The 20,028-nt window shown below is 46.0% G+C and overlaps 6 protein-coding genes across 6 annotated transcripts; 3 read left to right on the top strand and 3 right to left on the bottom strand.

The window, feature by feature from the left end:
* The first annotated feature begins 134 nt into the window (after positions 1-134).
* BO83DRAFT_341538 (putative cell cycle checkpoint protein Rad17) lies at positions 135-2,898 on the top strand. The gene is made up of 2 exons (XM_025528624.1): positions 135-926; positions 1,061-2,898. Exons 1-2 carry the CDS (start codon positions 435-437, stop codon positions 2,837-2,839), a joined length of 2,271 nt encoding a protein of 756 aa, XP_025386565.1. The 5' UTR covers positions 135-434; the 3' UTR covers positions 2,840-2,898.
* A 330-nt stretch (positions 2,899-3,228) lies between these two features.
* Positions 3,229-4,955, top strand: BO83DRAFT_341539 (putative UPD-GlcNAc transporter (Mnn2-2)). The gene is made up of 4 exons (XM_025528625.1): positions 3,229-3,619; positions 3,672-3,697; positions 3,750-3,766; positions 3,828-4,955. Exons 1-4 carry the CDS (start codon positions 3,323-3,325, stop codon positions 4,889-4,891), a joined length of 1,404 nt encoding a protein of 467 aa, XP_025386566.1. The 5' UTR covers positions 3,229-3,322; the 3' UTR covers positions 4,892-4,955.
* A 134-nt stretch (positions 4,956-5,089) lies between these two features.
* Positions 5,090-8,117, bottom strand: BO83DRAFT_341540 (dynamin-related GTPase DNM1). Its single transcript, XM_025528626.1, has 4 exons — positions 8,031-8,117; positions 7,772-7,954; positions 5,715-7,706; positions 5,090-5,659 (listed from the first exon to the last, which is right to left on the bottom strand). The coding sequence occupies exons 2-4, from the start codon at positions 7,868-7,870 to the stop codon at positions 5,345-5,347; spliced, it is 2,406 nt and encodes an 801-aa protein (XP_025386567.1). The 5' UTR covers positions 7,871-7,954; positions 8,031-8,117; the 3' UTR covers positions 5,090-5,344.
* A 368-nt stretch (positions 8,118-8,485) lies between these two features.
* BO83DRAFT_448706 (putative actin binding protein) lies at positions 8,486-11,222 on the bottom strand (the record flags this gene model as incomplete). Its single annotated transcript, XM_025536694.1, has 4 exons — positions 8,486-8,758; positions 8,846-10,723; positions 10,778-10,965; positions 11,018-11,222. 4 exons carry the CDS (start codon positions 11,220-11,222, stop codon positions 8,639-8,641), a joined length of 2,391 nt encoding a protein of 796 aa, XP_025386568.1. The 3' UTR covers positions 8,486-8,638.
* Positions 11,223-12,928: 1,706 nt separating this feature from the next.
* BO83DRAFT_379947 (AMP deaminase) lies at positions 12,929-16,448 on the top strand. Its single transcript, XM_025531625.1, has 4 exons — positions 12,929-14,541; positions 14,593-15,713; positions 15,800-15,927; positions 15,981-16,448. Exons 1-4 carry the CDS (start codon positions 13,150-13,152, stop codon positions 16,307-16,309), a joined length of 2,970 nt encoding a protein of 989 aa, XP_025386569.1. The 5' UTR covers positions 12,929-13,149; the 3' UTR covers positions 16,310-16,448.
* BO83DRAFT_364492 (uncharacterized protein) lies at positions 16,079-18,637 on the bottom strand. The gene has a single exon (XM_025529622.1). The coding sequence runs from the start codon at positions 18,379-18,381 to the stop codon at positions 16,522-16,524; it is 1,860 nt and encodes a 619-aa protein (XP_025386570.1). The 5' UTR covers positions 18,382-18,637; the 3' UTR covers positions 16,079-16,521.
* Positions 18,638-20,028: the final 1,391 nt, after the last annotated feature.

The following is a 20,028-nucleotide window of genomic DNA, read 5'->3' on the forward strand; positions in this document are numbered from 1 at the left end:
AGTTATACCAGATAAAGGCTAATGCGGCGGGCGAGAGGCTCGTGCGCGCAGAAAGTGCAGTACCTAAGCTCTGTGTAGGCGGTAACGAGTAGCAGGAGTTCGATTCCGCAATGCAATATTCCACCTATATCATACAGCTTCCTTGTTTATACTTCTATGTCAGCCTCTAGCTAGACATATCAATGTCAAAATTGGATCTTGCTCAGTGACTCATCTGCTTTCTCGCATCCATCATATCAAATGGTCATGAATTGCTTGTCCCATCGCGAAAAGTCAGCGGAATTAGCTAGACTGCCATTCGATCGGGAGGCCCAGGATTCAGATTAAAGTGTTGCTTACCTGCCCTTCTCATTGTACAGAGCACCACAGCCAGTTCCCAGTCTCTTCATTGGCTCCGGACTATTTACCTTGCAGACCGCGAATAAGCAAGAAAAATGAAACGCAAGCATTCGTTGGATGCTACAAAGACGAATAATTCCCTACATAGCTTCTATGGCCCCGCAAACCCCAAACAGCAATTGCCTGCGCGAGAAATTGGTGATAGGCAAGATCTAGAATCTACAGATGGGAAAGAAAGCAGCAACGAAATAATTGAAGATGATTATGATTCGTTTGATGAGATATTCACGCGCCACATCACCTTCGATACTGATACTCTGGCGGGCGGTTGGACAACTCCCTCGGACCAAAATGATTCAACTAAAACTTCCAAACCTAGACAACGATCTGCTGGGATGGCCAATCGGTTTCTCATTTCCACCGAGCAGCCTAAATCCAGACCACGTTCTTTACAACCCGCTCATAGAACCTTGCCATGGGCGCAGCAGTTTGCTCCATCCAGTATAGAAGAATTGGCGGTTCACCACAAGAAGGTTTCTGATGTGAAAAGCTGGTTAATCAATACATTTGCCAGAGGGGAGCGACAGGTAAGCTACCAGCCTTTCTCTCCCCTCACTTTGTTCTTTGTCCTTTCCATTCGTGCTTTTTTCCATATCAGTTCAAGGAAGAATTGTCTAGCACTATGCTTCGCTACATTGATTCCTTTCTAACAGAAGACAAGCTACTTGTCCTTCGAGGTCCCGCAGGAAGCGGTAAGACGGCTACAGTTTCATTACTATCAGCCGTGTTGAATTACGACATTCTCGAATGGAAAAACCCTTCTTCATCAGAGTCTGCCACCAAAGCACATGTATCAATTGCTTCCCGTTTTGATGACTTCCTGGAGCGTGGAAACGAATTTAAAGGACTCGACCTAGATGAGGTGACTAGCTCTCCCGGACCTGGAGATAATGGCAATAATGCGGATGCTTCGCGACAGCGCATAATTCTCATAGAGGAGTTTCCAACGCTTACAGGTTCTGCGTCTGGCCTAACACCGTTCAGACTAGCTCTTCTGCGGTATCTTGACAGAACATCACAACAGAACATAGATTCTGAAACTGATGTGCAACGAAACTCCCCGATTGTCTTGATCGTGTCAGAGACACTTCTTAACTCACGATCTTTCCCTTCAGATAGCCTAACAGTCCATCGGTTGCTAGGACCAGTACTCTACAATCACCCAAAAACGAGCATCCTTGATTTTAATAGCATAGCCCCGACTTTTATGTACAAGGCTTTGCATCTCGTTCTAGAAAAAGAGGCTCGGCTTTCCAAACGTGAGAGATTTCCGGGCCCTGCCATACTCCATAATATCTCTACTATCGGGGACATTCGAAGTGCAATCTCGTCCTTGGAATTTCTTTGCCTGAATTCTGGAGGGTTCAAGAAGTTCCCACCCCTCAAAACTAGGAATTCGAAAGGATCTAGCATACCTCTTACGGCCTTTGAAAGGGAGACATTGGAATTAGTTACACAGAGAGAAGCGAGCCTTGGGCTATTTCACGCCATTGGCAAGGTTATGTATAACAAACGTGTCGATGCCGGTTCAACTGAAGGCGCCCAAGTTGTGTTGCCCCCAGACTACTTAAGCCACCATAAGCGGCCACAATTATCCCAAGTGTGTGTCAACGAACTTGTGGATGAAGCCGGAACCGATAATCAAACCTTTATTTGCGCTCTTCACGAGAATTATGTTCCGTCATGCAATGGTTTATCATTTACAGACTACCTGGATGGATGCATAGGTGCATTATCCGACAGCGATATGCTGTCTTTCGACACAAGGGGACGAAGCAGGCTCGGGTTGGCTGGTGTCAGTAGATACAACTCCGGGTCAGACTCATTGCGCCAGGAAGACCTCAGTTATCAGGTTGCTACTCGAGGTATACTGTTTGCTCTTCCAAGCCCTGTGAAGAGATCTGCATGGCCCAATAACGGCTCGAACCATACAAGAAGCGCATATAAAATGCTTTTCCCGGCTTCGTTGCGATTGCTTCGAGATATGGAAGAGATACAAGATCTCATAGATGTTTGGTCTACTAAAATATTGGACCCATCATACTCGAGCTCCAAACCTGAGGAGGCCACTAGCATAAGTGACAGCCGCAGTAAACCAACTGTAGCTGTTACCATGATGTCACGCAGTGATCTCATTCTTCACCAACTGCCTTATCTGGCTCTTATAGCTGGCGACATGGAGCAATCCCAAGGACTCCATAAGCTTGTCAAACTCAGCGGGACTGAGAGTCAAAGTGATGCTAATGACTTTGATTTGCTTGACAACACTTTTGAATTACCTGCAGTCACATCTACGGCTCAATGGAAGGGCCCTCCTACAGGAAGCCCGTCCCAAATCAGTCGTCGATACCACAGCAAGGCTTTTGGGCCCCGGCTGCCGCCGTCTTTGGAAGAGGAGAGGCTGTTTCTGGCCGATGATGATATTGTAGATGAATACTGATATTATCATATTTTGATTTGGACATAGACTTCCAACATATTCTTTCGCAACAATGAAATTCTAACGACCCAATAGCCTAAGCGTATCAAGCCAGATGCAGTGTAGGAGACTGATTTTCTGGGATGCTTGCTTGCTTGCTCCCATGAGAGAAGAAACAGGAACAAACGTCCTGTAGATCATGGCAGATGGTTATTGCTTGATTGATTGACTGCTAGTGGCGGATAGCAGCATGCCTGGCCGCCGAGGCTGCTAGTAGGTCGCCAGCATCTAATGTTAGCGGTCACTTTCTCCGAAATATGCACGCTATACCACATACGGTAAGTAATACCTGCTGTTAGGTAACCAAACCAAGAACACGTATAACATAATCACGTCTCGACCAGAGCCCAAGTCTCTCGTCACTCTCGTTCCAATTCTGCATTATCCTTGTCTCATTCTGGACCTCAAGTCGTTCTCTTGTCTGCTACAGAACACGGCCAGCAAATGTCCGCTCGAAAGGATACGGTTTATGACCGTAACCCCGTTTCGACACAGACAGAGAGTAAACCGGGTGCTGACTATAAGCTTGAAACTACTTTAACTTCAGGTAATGCGATAAACAATGTGGATGCTGGAATGGTCCCGAAGCAGGCAAAAAGGAATAATGAGGTTATGGGCCCTACAGGTGCCACTTCTGGGCACTTAACAAGTGTAATATGTGCTACCACTCATACTGTACTGCCTCAATGGACAAATATAATTTTGATGTTCTCCTTGATTTTTGGTGGCTGTTGCGCCAACGTGAGTATGTGCCCAGGTATGGCTACGTTCCGCTACTGACGCCAGATGGTAGGTTTTTGCACTTGAAGCAATCATCAAGTAAGTGCCTCCGCAATTCAAAGGGGTTTGAACGAAACTGACTTCTGTACAGAGACCAGCCAAGCTCTGGTATTTAGTCTCCATCAACCAACCATTCCTATCCCAGGTTTCTCTAACGTTTTCGCTCAAGGTCCTCTGATAACCTTTGCTCAATTCCTTCTAACTGCAGTCCTAACGGTTCCTGGCTTTCTCTCTGTGTCAGCGGGACCTCATTCACTATATCTTAGTCCGCGTGCCATTCCACTAAGATCATGGCTAGTCTACACAGCGTTTTTCGTTACAGTCAATCTTCTCAACAACTGGGCCTTTGCCTATAGGATCTCAGTTCCGTTGCACATTATTCTAAGATCTGGGGGCCCAGTAGCGTCTATGATTATCGGCTACTTGTTCAATGCTAAGAGATATTCGCGAGGGCAAATACTCGCGGTTCTAATGCTTACTTTGGGTGTTGTCACTGCTGCTTTAGCAGATGCCAAGGCTAAAGGCCAGTCTATGAATGTTGAAAACACTTCTGCAACCACGACATTGGTTGGGTTCACCATCCTTGCTCTAGCGATGATACTCTCGGCTTTCCAGGGGATATATGCGGACAGGCTCTACGCAAAGTACGGCCGAGACCACTGGAAAGAAGCTCTATTCTACTCTCACACCCTATCACTACCGCTATTTTTACCCGCTTATGCACAACTTGTGAGCCAATGGCGAATGCTTTTCTCGACATATCCCCCAACTTCTGGGCCTGAGATTTTGGGCATGACCGGAATGGGTCCTCCGAGCCATGCATCATCGGCCGGTCTTGAAGGCATCAGTTCCTCGGAAGAGTCGTGCGAGGGATGGCGTTTTGCGTCAATACCCGGCGGTGTATTACGGCAGATTCCGATTCTGAAGGATTATTTTCAATTGCACTCAATATCCACATGTGTCCCGACACGTGTAATCTACCTTCTGATTAATGCGCTGACGCAGTACTTGTGCATACGAGGAGTCCATCGCCTCTCCGCAAAGTCATCTTCTTTAACAGTCACCGTTGTTCTTAATGTTCGGAAGCTTGTTTCTCTTCTCCTCTCCATCTATCTGTTTGGGAATGCCCTTTCACCAGGTGTGCTCATGGGCGCATTGTTTGTTTTCATGGGGGGCGCCTTATATGGCATTGAGGGTGCGCGCCCCAAGGTTAAAACTGCTAAAAACGATTAAAGCAGTCATGTTTCGCTAGGATTATCTTACACGTCGTTATTACGGCCAGGAAGGTCTTCCAGACATAAAGACAGAAATGTGCATATATATACATCTGAGTGGATTGTGTATGTTGGTGCATGTGCCTCAAGAATTGGCTTGAGCTTTATAGACATATGTATACATTGGAATGCGTAATACCGCGTAGTCCTGACATCTATTAACTTCGACGCATCGATGGCGATTAATAGACAACACCTAGTTTTTTTTATTGACTACTCGCCACCACTGCTTCTCTATTGCTCCGCATGGGGTAACTGTGGATTTCCGCAGGTGATGATAATATGTCAAAACTATAAATACAAAAATGTGCGACATCATCCGGACCCCGGGATTCAGAAGGCCAGAAGCTGGATATTGTCTTGGCTGATAGCGCAAGCTGATGGTCCTCAGTCTGCTCTTTCATCGATAATGTTACAGGACTTCTCCGACAATCTTCGCTGCCTCCTTGTAGGTATCCAGCAATCTCTCGCACTTCTCCCTCTCCGCCTTGATGCCATCATCCTCGTAAAGAAGCTCTGCAAATAAATCTTCCTTATAGAGTTCACTCACGAGTCTATTTTGCACAACATCCTTGCTGTGGTTGACAAGGAGATGCATGATAGCCTTAGGAACTTGATCTGCGATGGTCTCTCTAACGATGTTGAAGTAAGAAGATATGAGTCGACTAATCAGCTCGGTCTCTAACAGTTCACGGTCGGAGAGGACAGCTTCGGGGTCGTCCTTCGGCTACAATGATGATCAGCACATGTCTTTCGTGTAACAAAGGGTACGAGAAACTTACGGCAGCTCCGACATCACCGGTAAATTCCATAGGAGGTGGGAACTCATCAGTTGACATGATAGGGGAACGTATATCAGTCCGGCGAGTGCTGTGACTAATGCTTGCTTCATTGACATTGGTATATGGACGGCTCTGTCCCGACAGCTGAGGCAATGAGCTGGTAGGTTGCGCGCCGTCCTTACCGAAGAAGTAGTTAAGGAACGAATCACGAGTGGTATTGGCTGTCCCAAAAGCAGTTTGATACTGTGCATGGGCTCCATTCAAGGTTGCGGTCACGCCACCTTCTTGTCCTTTGCCAAAGTGAGGGGACATGCTTCTGGTATTTCTCGGAGGTTGACTCCTGATGGGAATATTTTGCGTCTTAGAATCTGCATGCTGTTCGTCCTCATCCTCAGGGGATGCTGGCGGGTTCCCATTCACCGCTCCGAGTTCTTTCAATCGTCTCTTCTCGCGCTTTTTCCGGTCATCGGCTAGCGCTGCCCGTCTCTCCTGTTCTTGCCTGTTCTGCATGACAGACGACATAGCCGCTGCTGCACCGAGGAAGTTAGGATGGTTTGTATTGATATATGCCCTCTGTATGGAAATGAGCGATTCAACATAAGCTGAGCACGGTCCCAAACGCTCACGAAGAAGGTCAGACACCACCTCTATCAGTTTCGCTTGAAGCCGTGGAAAACGAAGCAATTCCTGCGAGCCGCACGTATGACAAATCTTTATGAGTTCCTCATAGACCAATTCAACACACCTCTGGCTAGGAGCTTCTAGCATTTTTATTTGAGGTTTGACAAGCAGGTCAAAAGCGAGCTCCGGAACAAATAGGCTCGGACGTGGACCAGTTGAGTTCCGAATAGCAGTTCTGATGTCAGTAACAGTTAAGTTGTGGGTAGGATCGATTGTTTCGAGAGAGTTGCCGAAAACGGAGTTGAAGATATAATATATCCTCGCCCCTCCACAGAGTTCCTTGGTTGATATTTCGGAGGACGTTCCATCGATGGAAGATATGAAAGACGAGGCGAAGCGCGTCATAAGCTGTAGAATAAGGGATCCACGATGTTCCTTTCCGCTGAACTGTTTGTTGCCATAGCTTGCAAGTTCTTGCTGAGTTTGACCCATGAGAGTGTTAAGACGCGCTTTGATGTCGGGCAGCCGATCCCGAATATGGGACATTAAGGTGGTATTCAGGGTTTTCGCAAGAAACTGCGTACCGCAACGGTTCGCCATATTCCTATAGGCTGGGTGATGTCGGAAGAAATCGACTTCGGCGTGCAATGCGTCAGACAGTGATTTCCCAGATTGGATGTCTTGTTGTGATCGATTAACAACTCCAATAAATCCGAGCTTCAAAGGATAGACCCGCCCAGAGAGAATGTCCATGGCGTTCGTGCCATGATCCATGAGGTCCAGTTTCGTCAAAACTCCAATTGTCCTTCGACCCATGGCGTCCACTTGACGAGCAAGCTTCAAAGCTTCAGAATTCACAAGGTCAACATTAGCAGGCGAAACAGCTAAGATGATACTGTTCGGCTTCGCTATGTATTCAAGTATTAGAGCCCGTGTTTGCTTTTCAATGTCGGAAGGTTGGTCCCCGATAGGCACTTTCGTCAACCCCGGCAAGTCAACCATGGTAAGATTGAGTACGTGCGGTGAAAATATCTTGAGGTTGATGGGCTGTCTATTAATTCCTTTGTTGCTTCCAGCTATCCTTGCGGTCTCCGCTTCAATCTCTTGCTTAACCAAGGCGAAGTCATCGAATTTGCGGCCAGGGAGATGGTGAAATTCTGCCCACTCATACTGTCCCGCCACACTTGCTGCTGTATGGGGTATATGAACCTCATCGCTTTCGGGCTTGTCGTGCCGTTCGCTGGGAATATTTATGAGTTGGAGGATCAACGGGCGCCTCGTGACTATACCGCTTCCTCGTGGTAAGAAGTCTCTGCCAACAATGTTCTCAAGTACGGACGATTTGCCAGATGACTGAGAGCCCACAACAACCTGCACAGATTATTAGCACCATAGCATGGGCGGACCCTTGCCGGGTGAGTATTGAAGGAACTTACAATCTGCGGCAAGTCAAGAGAGTCATTTCCGATCGTATTAAAGACAAGATCTTGAAGCTTGTTCACAGTCACAAGCAAATCTTCGCTAAGAGCTGTCATCGTTGTAAAAGTGCCCAGTGATACAGGCCCCAATGTCTTAATCAAACGTGGATGGTCTTCTTGCAATACTGGGGAAAATAATAACTGAGAAGTACAGTTTCATGTTAGGTGCTGTATGCTCACAATATCTCTGTCAACATTCAAAGAAAGCGGGGCTAACCTTTCTTTCAATGCTTCAAATATTGAAGAAGAAATAACGAGAAATAACGAAGTATGCAACTCGGGCAGCGCCCTTTATCCTTTTCTGTAGTACCCTCAGTGGTTCACTCCGCCGGATTTCATGTGCAGTAGAGTTAGATCAGGATGTCATGTGATTATTACTAATGAGCAGCGGCACCGCTTTCTACCTTCTGATTCGTTCGTTTTAACAGCGGTCCATCAGCTTTCTGGGCCTCTATTCAGAGTCACGGTACTGCTATGCACCCATGTTGTTTTGAGCTTCAGCCACTTCCTTCTTCAGTGAAGTCTTGCATATACCAACAACACCCTTCTTCTCGACCTAGAAATATTTGACCCCGCTGACCAAACAGTACAAGGCTCGAAACTATACACTATGAATTGATGACAAGTGCATACTAAGTACATTTACAAAGCACCAAAGGTAGGAAACACGCCCCTCCCCCAAACAACGACCTGCCAAGGAAAGTTGCACCTTCGCAGAAATACTTCTGTTCTTTTCCCCTCGCCAGTTGATTTCTTCATGCTCAACTCGGCCACGTTCGGGTGTCGCACTCAGCGAGTCTGCAGTAGACAAGGATTGCACGGCAATTATTTCGCAAGTTGCACATAGTTGGCTGGGAAGAGCCCCTTCTTACCAAGGTACTCACCAAACCACCAATCATCATCGGGGAATTCCTGGAGGACATAGGCAATCGCCCAGAAGATTAGCTATCAATGATTGGAGGCTTCCCCATATGCTGGGAAGAGGGGAAAAGGGAGCATCGAGATTTATAGGCTCGAATAATCACGACTTACAATGTTAGTTATTTCAGCGCCCTCAGGAAAGCTGAGTTCGTTATCTTCAGCGGCTTCATAGTCATACAGAGCCGTCGCAGTAGACTCATTGATTGGCACGGGAGCCGGAGCCGGAGCCGGAGCCGGAGATTCAGTGACTTTCGTGACAGGTACTGGAGAATCCAATTCAACCGTATCTTCGTGACGTCCTGAAGCCGCCTGGGTCTGTTCCTCATCTGCAACTACTTCCACATAATTGCTGGGGAAAAGACCTCTATCTCCCTGGGCGTTCGACCCTAACCACCAGTCCTGATCGACCATTTCGATATTAGTAACGTACTCGCCTTCCTTCAGTTCGATCTCATTATCTTCTGCTTTCTCGTAATCATACTGTACGAGAGCTCTAATCCCGTCTTCTTGCATTTCATCACCAACAGTAGCTTGGGCTGTCGCCCGTCCAATGTCATGCACATCATCCTCCAGCTCCTCTTCTTTGGGCACTGCGTCTTGTAGACTTCCGATGGGTATCACAGGTGGCGAGCGTTGCTCCTCGTGAACATCAGTAGGTCCTTTACCCACGGGTAGGGCAACGCGTATTGGGGAAGTTTCGCGCTCCGGACTGGGTGGGGTTGGAGATCGAGGCTGTTGCGGCGGGGTGGGAAGCTCTTGACGAGTTACAGACTCTTGAGGAGCTTCCAAGTCCTGAGAATCGACCCGCAGGCCAGGTAAAGGAATGGAATGGCTGCTATTCTTGGCATTTTCTCGTACCAGAGGAGAGTCTGGCGCAGGGCCTTGAGAAAATTGATCCCTGATAGCACTGACACTTGGTTGGGGAGTTTGGGTATCAATTTGGGTCGACTCAGTAGGAGCAGAATCTGACGCCTGGTACGGCTGGGGAACGTCACTATCGAAGGACTTGCCGGTGTTAGTGGTCTGAACCGGGGCCCAAGTTTTGCCGCTATAGGAACTCTTCCATTCCCCCTTTTCACTTTCCTGGTTGATGGCAGTGGCGCCATTAGACGGTAGCGGGGCCGATACATTCTCTTGTCCACGCTCTTTAGCTTTCCTCTCTGCCCAGAGTTGTGCCGGCGTCTTTCCACCCTCATCGGCAAATGTACGGCTTGCACTGCCAATCTGTGCGGTAGACGAGCCCGGCTTTGTAGAAGGGACAACAGGCAGAGGCGGTTTTGTACCCACGAACGCTGAATTAATACCGAACTTGTTCGCCACTTTCGGCTTCGGTAAGCTGCTCAGACGCTCGGAACTGCTGGATGGCGCTGCATTAGTCAATTCGTGAGAGCCGCGCTCGTTGTCAGCTGTAGAAACGCTTGGCTTCTGTACTTTGGACCGAATTGCAGCGATGTCGACTTTTCCGACGGGCTCATATGCACCCCGCACAGGCTCTGGCTTATCATCACTAAAGTTGCCTGCTTCGCGGGCCTGTTTCCGGATTGTGGCAATATCTACCTTCCCAACAGGTTGGTAACCGCCTTTGACAATATCGCCACGATCCTCAGAACGCTGCGCGTCATTCACGGCCGTGGCATCTCTTGGCTCTGACCTCAGTTTTTGGATATCAACCTTCGTCGGCTTATAGGCTGGTTGGACCTTTTCAAGTTCGGTCCTAGTAACAGGTGGCGCATCAGGGCCCCAGCCATCATTGTCATCATGGCTCCGGACTACCCGCTGTGGGCCCGATCCCCCCGCTCTCAGATCAATGCCAGCAGTTCGGCTAGGGGTGAAAACAGGCTTCGTCGATATCGGCGGCTTGGGCGTCAAGGATGGTTGTTGAGCTGTACCTGGGGTGTACTTTGCGCCGGATGAGTCGCCAACTTTCTGTATGATTCCTTCGGCGGTTAGGTCTCCATCCGAGCGAGCAGTTATCTGTACATGGTATCCCTGGTAGATATTTGAGTCAGATAAGAAGTAGGAATGGGGCAAGTGTGAACTAACGTGCAAAAACTTCGAAACGGCAGACAAATGACTGGTAAAATATCCTTTTGTCCGTTCAGGAACACCTTCGCCGCACCAGGCAATGAGAACATTCTTGGGAAGACCCGTGTTCGGATCTACAACCTTGACATAAGCGAACTGTATTTTCCCTTCTGAAAATTCATCGATAAGATCCGCCAATTCCCCGGCTTGTGAAAAATAGTCAGTTAAAGTTTCATTTAGTTAGTGGGGAAGACTTACCTCCGGTATCTTGAACCTTCAAGACACTTTCTTTGTTAGAACTCTCTTTCTGGAATGCATTGACGAGTGGTGTAGAGACAGAGAAGATCGCCCATTGTCCATAAGTAGGAGATTTTGTGTCAGAACCCGCAAAAGAAGAGTTCACGACATTCTGATAGCTCTTTGATATCGAAGGTCCATTTGCCGATAAGTTCAGGGTCGCCATATCTACCAGCTGGTTCACCACAAAAGCTTCAAATGTCTGTGTAATAACCTAACACAATTGTTCCCTGTCAGACGTGGCAAAAGGTAACAAGTGACGCTCCAAATCTGTATGACACTAGCGAGATTGAATTGTATACCTTTATCAACTAGAAATGATCGTATGTATGGAAGAACACCGGGTGATAGTTTGGTAAATAGGAGTAGTTGTGTCTGCCTAGGAGTCATGTTCAGACTAGCGGGATACGTCACACTACGGAGTATGGGGGGGAGCACCGGAATCCGGAACAACAGTTGGGCGAGGCGGTGCACTCCCCTTTACAGTATCAGTACGAATAAGGTACCCAGGCACCTTGAACACCGAACACTCGGGTAACTTGCCCACTGTAACTACCTACTGTAGATCTGGCTAGAAATCGGGCCCGAGGGATGCCCAGGTGGGCATAACAGGGCAACCGGATGTTTCTGGCTGCAGACGATGTCCATTATGGATATACTACTATAAAGAATCGAGGCGAAGGCGGCAGAAGGGAAATATGTCTACATAAATACATAATGAGCGTGCCAGGCTTCAGTTGAGATACCACTGAAATACTCCGCACTTCGTATTTTGTAAATTAAAACGCAGTTAAGGCCTACCATCCAACCACCCCCAGCCACAAAATAAAGTTCAGGGGTTAATTTCAACAAAGTCCTGACTTGAGCGTTACCTTCAAGACTGGGCCTCTGGTCTAGCTTTAGCACTCCACAAATGCTTCTTGATGTTCTAATCACACAAGTGCCCTTTACTAGGCGACTTGAGGTTGTTGCTATACAGTTAGGCCCGGCTTGTTCGAGTTACTGGGGCGCTGGCTTACTTTACTGCGGCCAATTGGCAGGCACGAATAAGCCATGCATGACAATCTACAGTACTGTGTATCAGAATCTACATTTACACTTAACTTCAGTAACTATAAACCCATAATAGTATAGTTTTAGTAACTTACACCAGTCCGCATTGATACAAAGAGGTGGCTGCTAATCGGATGGCATTTACACCATACGGACTGCATCCTATACCGGATTCTGTTTCTGCTGTACCAGCAGCACTCTGATTAGTAGCTGATCCTGGATTTTGACTTCTAATCGATCAAAGCGATTTTACAGTACTTGTATAGTATTCGATTAGAAAATCTTCTTCCCGGCTATTTGAGTATAATAATTTACTACTTTGCTCTTACGAGGGGATTTGGAATGTATGAAAGTTATTAGAGTTCGTTAAATTACTTATTGGGGATTTGTATGACTTGGTTTTCGGTCTACTTTGTGTTTATGGTGATCAAGAATACAATCATGTCGAATTAGATCTAATTTGCAGTTTGTACGGTGTAAATTGTCATCTGTTTAGAAGTTGCCTAGATAGAGCGATAGTTTTTTGGGTTGCTCTCCAAAATTACATTACGTGTATGGGGAGGTACCACATACTACTGTGTTTTCTGCAAGCCGAACTAGCTTGGTACAAAATAACTACTAATTACATCATAGTACTGTGGCGAGTGGAATCATGTGACGAGATTTAGGGCCAGCGCATAGCGTAGTGTGGAAGAAATGCCGAGTAACAAGGCAGGTACTACCTAAGGTATTAGATACAAATGCTAGTATGTATATATCAAATCAATGAAAGATTTACCCCGCGAAACTTCTAATTTATCTTACCAGCTGCACGTACATATCAAATGAAAATGTCTGATACAACCAATACATTCTGGTCCCCGACAGGCGCAATAGCCAGCGGGTATTACTTGGAATTACATAAACTTACGTTTACGTTCAGCGGTGAAGCCTTCAGTTTGCTCATACTAAATTTCGTCCAGCCAGCTTGGACCTGACCAGTGTCACAATATTGTACAGAAGCACCTGTTCGTGTAAACTGCCCTAGCAGTTGTCAAGGGATGACCTCTTCACACTCAGGTCATGCTCTCAGGCTGGATGCCAATGCCAGCACATCTCAAGATCCATCAGAAAATGGTGTTCATCTACAAACTAACAACAATGTCGACGGCCCATCGCTTGTTCCTGGTGACGAAAGGATAGAAGTGATTGAGCCGAACAACTGCGACGTTGATTCAACAGAAACAGATTCCGGAAGTATTCTTCCAAGGGATATACAATTGAAAACTCCCACCTACGATTATGCCTTCGAAAAGTCAATGAGCCACGCTGAAGCAAAGCTCTTTTACCAGCATCACCAGATCGCATCTCGGAACCTTGATGGGGATCATCACAACGAAGTATCGGCTATGGCAACTTTAGTAGGCGACTCTGATCCTAGAGACATGGCAGGGTCACCTCCAGCTATTAAAGTTACTGCTGTTTCCCCTGCCAACAAACCAGAAATGACTCTCCCAGCTGGGAAAAATACCACTGACTTTTCTGCTTCGCAACAATATCCCGAGCCACATGAAGTGCATGTCATGAGCCCCCAAAAGGAAGAAACATCTTTGTCACGTTCGCATAATGTGGAGAATACTAGCGACTCCTTGGGGCCAGTTCAGGGTATGATGAACATCTCAGCAGATAGCAGCGCGGTCACTTCTGAGTTGAATGTTATATGTCGCAAGATGAAAAACTTACTCGACCGCCGGGCGAAGTATATAAAGCTGTCTCTGCAGGGGCCTGAGGATAACCCGAAAGATCATCCCGACTGGGAGATATACCCTCCTCCCCCGGAACCAGCCTGGGATAACGAGGGGGACATTGGTAGAAGTGCCGATAGCTCCCGTATCGATCAAAAAAGACGGAAAATGGGGCAAGACGTTGGAGAAGATTTTGACATGGCCCATTGCTTGCCGCTTCCTACAGAGTCCCGCTGGGTATACAGACTGGATGAAAATAGTGTATATCAAGTCTATGAAAACGATGCAGCGGCTGATTTACGACAGCCTGTGGTCAATATCCCATCCCTGCGGGATTTTTATATGGACCTTGATGCGGTAACGGACGTGTCAACAGACGGCCCAGCTAAAAGCTTTGCGTTCAAGCGGCTTTCCTACTTGGAAGGGAAGTTCCAGCTCTATGCCCTCCTAAACGAATACCAAGAGATCGCCGACAGCAAGAAAGTACCTCATAGAGATTTTTACAATGTCCGAAAAGTCGACACACATGTTCATCACTCTGCGTGTATGAATCAGAAACACCTTCTTCGTTTCATCAAGAGCAAGATGAAGAAATCCCCGGACGAAGTAGTATTGTTTCGAGACGGCAAGCATCTGACACTGAGAGAAGTCTTTGAGAGTATTAATTTGACGGCTTATGACTTGAGTATCGATACGCTTGATATGCATGTATGTCTCAAAGTATTACCCTTGACCATTTAGCTACTAAGTGTGGTATAGGCACATACCGATTCTTTTCACCGTTTTGACAAGTTTAACCTCAAGTACAACCCTGTGGGTGAATCAAGGCTGCGTGAAATATTCTTGAAAACAGATAATTTCATCAAGGGACGCTATCTGGCCGAGATAACGAAGGAAGTAATCTCTGACTTGGAATCAAGCAAATACCAAATGGTGGAATGGCGCATCTCCATATATGGACGATCCATTCAGGAGTGGGACAAGCTTGCAGCCTGGGTTGTTGACAATAAGCTCTTTTCTCCTAATGTCCGTTGGCTGATCCAGGTACCTCGGCTGTATGATGTGTACAAATCGAGCGGCATGATGGAGAATTTCGAGCAGGTGATCACAAACGTTTTCCAGCCATTGTTCGAAGTGACAAAGGATCCAAATAGCCACCCCAAGCTCCATATTTTTTTGCAACGAGTGGTTGGGTTTGACAGTGTTGACGACGAGAGCAAAGCAGAGCGGCGACTATACAGGAAATATCCAATTCCAAGGGAATGGAATACGAAACAAAACCCTCCGTATAGCTATTGGTTATATTTCATGTTTGCCAACATTGCATCTCTCAATACCTGGCGCAAGCAACGCGGTTTTAACACATTTGTCTTGAGGCCACACTGTGGCGAGGCTGGGGATCCCGATCATCTTGCAGTGGGATTTCTGTGCTGCCATAGTATCAGTCATGGAATCCTTCTGAGGAAGGTTCCCCTGCTGCAGTACCTATATTATCTCGACCAGATAGGCATTGCTATGTCACCCCTTAGTAACAATGCGCTGTTTCTAACCTATGACAAGAACCCCTGTGCAAACTTTTTCAAGAGAGGCCTCAACGTTTCCTTGTCTACTGACGATCCCTTGCAGTTTGCTTTCACCAAGGAGCCCCTTATCGAGGAATATTCAGTCGCTGCGCAGATCTACAAGTTTAGTGCGGTAGATATGTGTGAGCTTGCCAAGCATTCAGTCGAACAAAGTGGATTTGAAGTATCTCTGAAGAAGAGATGGCTGGGCAACAATTGCTGCCTACAGGGTGTCGCAGGAAATAATGTTGCCAAAAGCAATGTTCCTGACATTCGTGAACAGTTTAGGCATGAAACTTTGATCGGGGAATTGACACTGTAGGTTTCAATCCTTTGGCATACGTGAAATAATACCGTGCTATTTATTACAGAAGGAGGATATTGGCTAACTGTAGGTTCCTCAGGATCGAGCGACATGCAAACACGGGAGACGATACAACAGCTCGGTTGAGAGGTTCCAATGTTGCCACTATCAATCACTGGGGATCTTCGGGGCCACTGCTTCCTCAGGTACGAGGTGATCCGGGTTCAGGTATGCTTTTACATATCTAGGTACCGAGTGATCTGGTGCTTATGCTGTCATAGTTTCATTGGATTATACCGATGACTCTTCAACTTCTCAGTACCAAAGAGCAGGTGTACGAGATGACTGCATAGACCCGCAGGCCGCGAGTCCAAATGTCAGAAAAAGTGCATCCGTTGGCGGCTTATCAGCACAAGATCCTGAAACAAGAAGTCCCACTGCTCCTGGGGAGTTCAGCACATCTTCTAGCAGCACTAGCACTGCTGCCAAATCTACGCTCAACACGGACCCTATACCAGAACAAAAGATCTTCCCAGGCATTGTGCATGAAAGAGCTCACAGGAGTAACATACCAGGTGATGGCATGACTACGGGGGACGGAGAGGAATGATTACTACATACTTTCAAAATGGGCAGCAGGTTTGAAATAGTATTAGTCTGGAAAGAACCAATGCGATTGATGTGTCAGCCGTGGTTTCATCGCTTAGGACCCTGCAAAAGAAGACGACAATGCCACCCATGAATATGAGACATACCTAGATCTTGTATCCTGAGTCTTCACATATGATTCAGGACAGTTCTTTCTTTCGTAATAGAGCTGTATCAGATGGCCCAGCTACCCTTTCGTTCACACACCCCCCATGCTCCATGAATACCGTCGTCAGCCGCTTTGGGCCGTTTCCTAGCCCACTCTTGTATATATAAGCGCAGTGCCATCCATCGCATACATAGGCCCTTCTCTACCTTCCAATCCGTTGGACCTTCATCCATGACGCTGACGTAACCCTTCGCATCTGTCTTGAGATCATCACGTCTAAGATCTGCTACAGAAATTCCAGAAACGATACTGAGCTCATGGTCGTAGTAGCGAGCAACACAGGGATAGCCCAGGGACAAATAATTGTAGATCTGAGTCACAAAGCTATCAGTCAACTCATGACCAAGGTCCTGGTCGCTAGCATGTTGTCTCGTGTGCCTCGAGTCCAAACTTTCGGCATCCCTTGAGAAATCCAATGACGACCGGTTCTCATAACCTGTGAGGGTTTCGGTTGAGCATTGAGAATATCCACCGGCATTGCCGCTTGACCGCGGGCTCGACGACTTCGAAACGTCCAACCGCGAAAGGCGCTTGTTGGATTTACAAGTTCCCATCCAAAGGCCGCCACCATCAGAATCATCGAAAAGGTGGCGGTCTGCAAACCAAAGCCCAGCATTGTGATACTGTTTGTCTTGCGTGATGTAATGTTCAACATTGCTGCTCTCACATATTGTCGCTTCGGGTGAAACACTTTGCGGAAATACAAGATCCTCTCCAAGCATGGGCGGGCTTATGCCTGGCTTGGTTTGTGTCAAACCAAACCCACCGGCCCAGTTTCCGCAAGACCCGCTCACTCCGTCAAAAGGTCGCCTATCAGTAGGCGAGAAATGCAGCCCTTTTGTTCCAGCCATAGCACGATCACACATCTCGGCCTCCTCCTTATGCCTGCGCAAGTACTCGAGTTCCCATGGCAGATCTGCGGACGAGGCCCTTCGATGGATGCCTGATGTGAATATGTTTGTACGGACTTGCAACTTTTCATCCTTCGAAGAGTCATCATCCTCTCTATCAACTGCGAAATGATCCACGGGCTGATAGACTTGTTCGTTAGGGAAAGCCGCGAGGGCCTGCTCCTTTAGTTGATTTTCTGCGGAATGGGCCGCTAGAGCTACCACATACTCCGATAATTGATTTGCATGACGCTCATTTAAATGAATCTTCTGTTTCATAGAAGGTCCAGGATGAGTAGTAGATAGTGATGGTGGCCCTGGAGAAACTTCTGAGTCATCAGAATCCTCACTACAACTCGATGGAATTGCAGGAAGATCAGGTATTCGGAAAGAATGTCTTCTGGTTTCCTGGCGTCGTTGCAAATTTGCATATGAAAAACAAGACTCTTCTATGCCGGTGCCATCATCGGCGAATTGGTCCCTAATACTTTCGTGGTTTGGAATTCGAGGCAATGCTTCTGGTATGCTTTCACTGTGATGAATATGCCTCATCTGGTGTCGCCGAAACGATCGTTTGCCAGTCTCCACGAGTTGTGGTGTGAATTTCCTCGGAAACAGGAGCACGGAGTTTCTCGGACCTACGGAGCGTGGTTCTTTCTTGAATTGCTTGTCTTCCCGGGCCACCCCAGTTGGCACAGTTAAGCTAACGGTTTCGTTGACCGCTGGCCCTGAACCTATATCATTCGTTCCAGAACTATCGCGGACAGGCTGCGGAGACCTTTCTGTTACAATTTGACGCGAGCTATTCTTAGGTTTAGGTGACTGTTCGTTGGAGCCTCGTGAGCCCTTCTGTGTCGACGGGCTGGTTTCTCGGAAGGAAGCCTTAGGGTCCCTAGAACTGCGGGAAGAGGTTTCGACAGGTTCGGGCAGGAAACGCCTGACCCTTTTATCTGATGTGAGACCTCGATGAGACATCGCTTCGTCTTCGCTAAGGACGAAGATCACAGAGGCCCCTTTGTTCCCTTCGGCCTTTGGCTTCTTCCAAACCCGGCACCCAAGTAAATACAGTGCCTCATTCCAAGGTCACTCACTATGTTAGCAGCACTTTCATGTGATAAATTCAGCATTCCTATGCCTCATATGTGATAACCACATATAGTGGGTGCGGAAGTCCGAAATCTTGTATTTGGGGGTTGTTTCGCTGCAACAGAGGTGCTTTAGCCACTCAACCCCACCTGGTGTGGTTGAAAGGTAGCTTGCATAAATATCATGTGACAGTAGTACTTACATGGGTACTTGTCTTGTCACATGACATTCATTGATGAAGTGTACGGTCGTTGCCCCACAATATATGCCTAATCATCCTACCTTCCTAACTAAGCTTAGACCAGTTTACCTACAGTGGTGTGTCAGAATGTAATAGATTAGTGGTAGCGACCACTTACTCCCGTGTATACATGTCTATATAAGCAGGATTCTAAGGGTCCGCAGGTAGCTGCGGGTAATGATGGTCTTTTTGGCCTTGCGTGTACAACTCCCCTAGGTTGTTCTATCACACAGAAGTACTGGTTGACCCCCGGTAATTTCATTAGTACGGTGGAGATTTGCAGGGATCATGATCCTCTAAGCAGTGAGTCTCTCAGCAAATACTACCTGCTCGATTATGCTAAATATATATTAGAATCTATAAATACATAAGACTTGATTATCATTAACTTCTATTATCTTTAAAGATATCTTCTTTTCTTGAGCCTATCTCCTCTAAATTAGTATATTAAAAATATCTCAATCAAGATAATTGTATCCATGTTCTTACTTTTTTAAATACCAGCTTTATCTATAAACAGATAATTTATCGACTACAAATTTACTATAATTAAGTTTAATATATATATTAAAATCAGTAAATTTTATTATAAAAACTCAAAGATAATCCACCAAAGCTGTTAAATAAAGATATTAATCAAATTATATAATAAATATCAAGCTCTAAACATACATACTTTTTTAAAGTTATTATATTATTAAAGAGCCTAAATTAGTATTAATATATTCTTTCAAAGCATGTGATTATTTATAAGAAGGGAAGTCTGAGATAGTATGAAAATTATATCTTTAATTCACAAATATAGAAGGTAGGTGTGACACCTCGGTCATCACATGATACACCATGTGACTGCCTCACATAAGTCACGTGACATCCTAGACTCAGAGAATCACTGACGGCAATCCCTAAGAAGATAATCAGAATACAGGACTTACTAAATGATAAGATAAAAACCAGCTAGAAAAAAGAAAAAAGAAACTGAAGATATTAATAAAAAATTAATAAAAAAATTAATAGAAAAAAACAGGACTTACTAAATAAAATTTAATTTTTAAAAATATATAGAATAATTTAATTTCTAGAAATAAATAGATTTTCTTTTAATATACTAGTCCTCATGAATATACAGGCTTTACTTAGATATAGTTGATTATATAATTTTCAAATTATTATATAAGTAATAAATCTCATCTATTTGTTTATAATAAAATTAGTATATAGTTTTTTCTGGAAAAAAAATTTTTTTAAAAAATTTATTATTACCTTTTTATAAATATTTTAATATTACTTTGAAA

The sequence above is a fragment of the Aspergillus eucalypticola genome, assembly GCF_003184535.1.
Source record: "Aspergillus eucalypticola CBS 122712 chromosome Unknown BO83scaffold_18, whole genome shotgun sequence".
NCBI classification, from domain to species: domain Eukaryota; kingdom Fungi; phylum Ascomycota; class Eurotiomycetes; order Eurotiales; family Aspergillaceae; genus Aspergillus; species Aspergillus eucalypticola.

What these genes read in the sequence shown, in the direction of transcription:
- BO83DRAFT_341540 (XM_025528626.1), bottom strand. Translation starts at nt 7,870, where the DNA reads ATGACAGCTCTTAGCGAAGATTTGCTTGTGACTGTGAACAAGCTTCAA. An exon ending in CTCTTGACTTGCCGCAGATT is followed by an intron (nt 7,707 to 7,771) that starts GTAAGTTCCTTC and finishes TAATCTGTGCAG; the next exon opens with GTTGTTGTGGGCTCTCAGTC. An exon ending in CCGGTGATGTCGGAGCTGCC is followed by an intron (nt 5,660 to 5,714) that starts GTAAGTTTCTCG and finishes TCATCATTGTAG; the next exon opens with CCGAAGGACGACCCCGAAGC.
- BO83DRAFT_341539 (XM_025528625.1), top strand. Translation starts at nt 3,323, where the DNA reads ATGTCCGCTCGAAAGGATACGGTTTATGACCGTAACCCCGTTTCGACA. An exon ending in TTGGTGGCTGTTGCGCCAAC is followed by an intron (nt 3,620 to 3,671) that starts GTGAGTATGTGC and finishes GCCAGATGGTAG; the next exon opens with GTTTTTGCACTTGAAGCAAT.
- BO83DRAFT_364492 (XM_025529622.1), bottom strand. Translation starts at nt 18,381, where the DNA reads ATGTCTCATCGAGGTCTCACATCAGATAAAAGGGTCAGGCGTTTCCTG.
- BO83DRAFT_379947 (XM_025531625.1), top strand. Translation starts at nt 13,150, where the DNA reads ATGACCTCTTCACACTCAGGTCATGCTCTCAGGCTGGATGCCAATGCC. An exon ending in TCGATACGCTTGATATGCAT is followed by an intron (nt 14,542 to 14,592) that starts GTATGTCTCAAA and finishes AGTGTGGTATAG; the next exon opens with GCACATACCGATTCTTTTCA. An exon ending in TTGATCGGGGAATTGACACT is followed by an intron (nt 15,714 to 15,799) that starts GTAGGTTTCAAT and finishes TAGGTTCCTCAG; the next exon opens with GATCGAGCGACATGCAAACA.
- BO83DRAFT_341538 (XM_025528624.1), top strand. Translation starts at nt 435, where the DNA reads ATGAAACGCAAGCATTCGTTGGATGCTACAAAGACGAATAATTCCCTA. An exon ending in TTGCCAGAGGGGAGCGACAG is followed by an intron (nt 927 to 1,060) that starts GTAAGCTACCAG and finishes ACAGAAGACAAG; the next exon opens with CTACTTGTCCTTCGAGGTCC.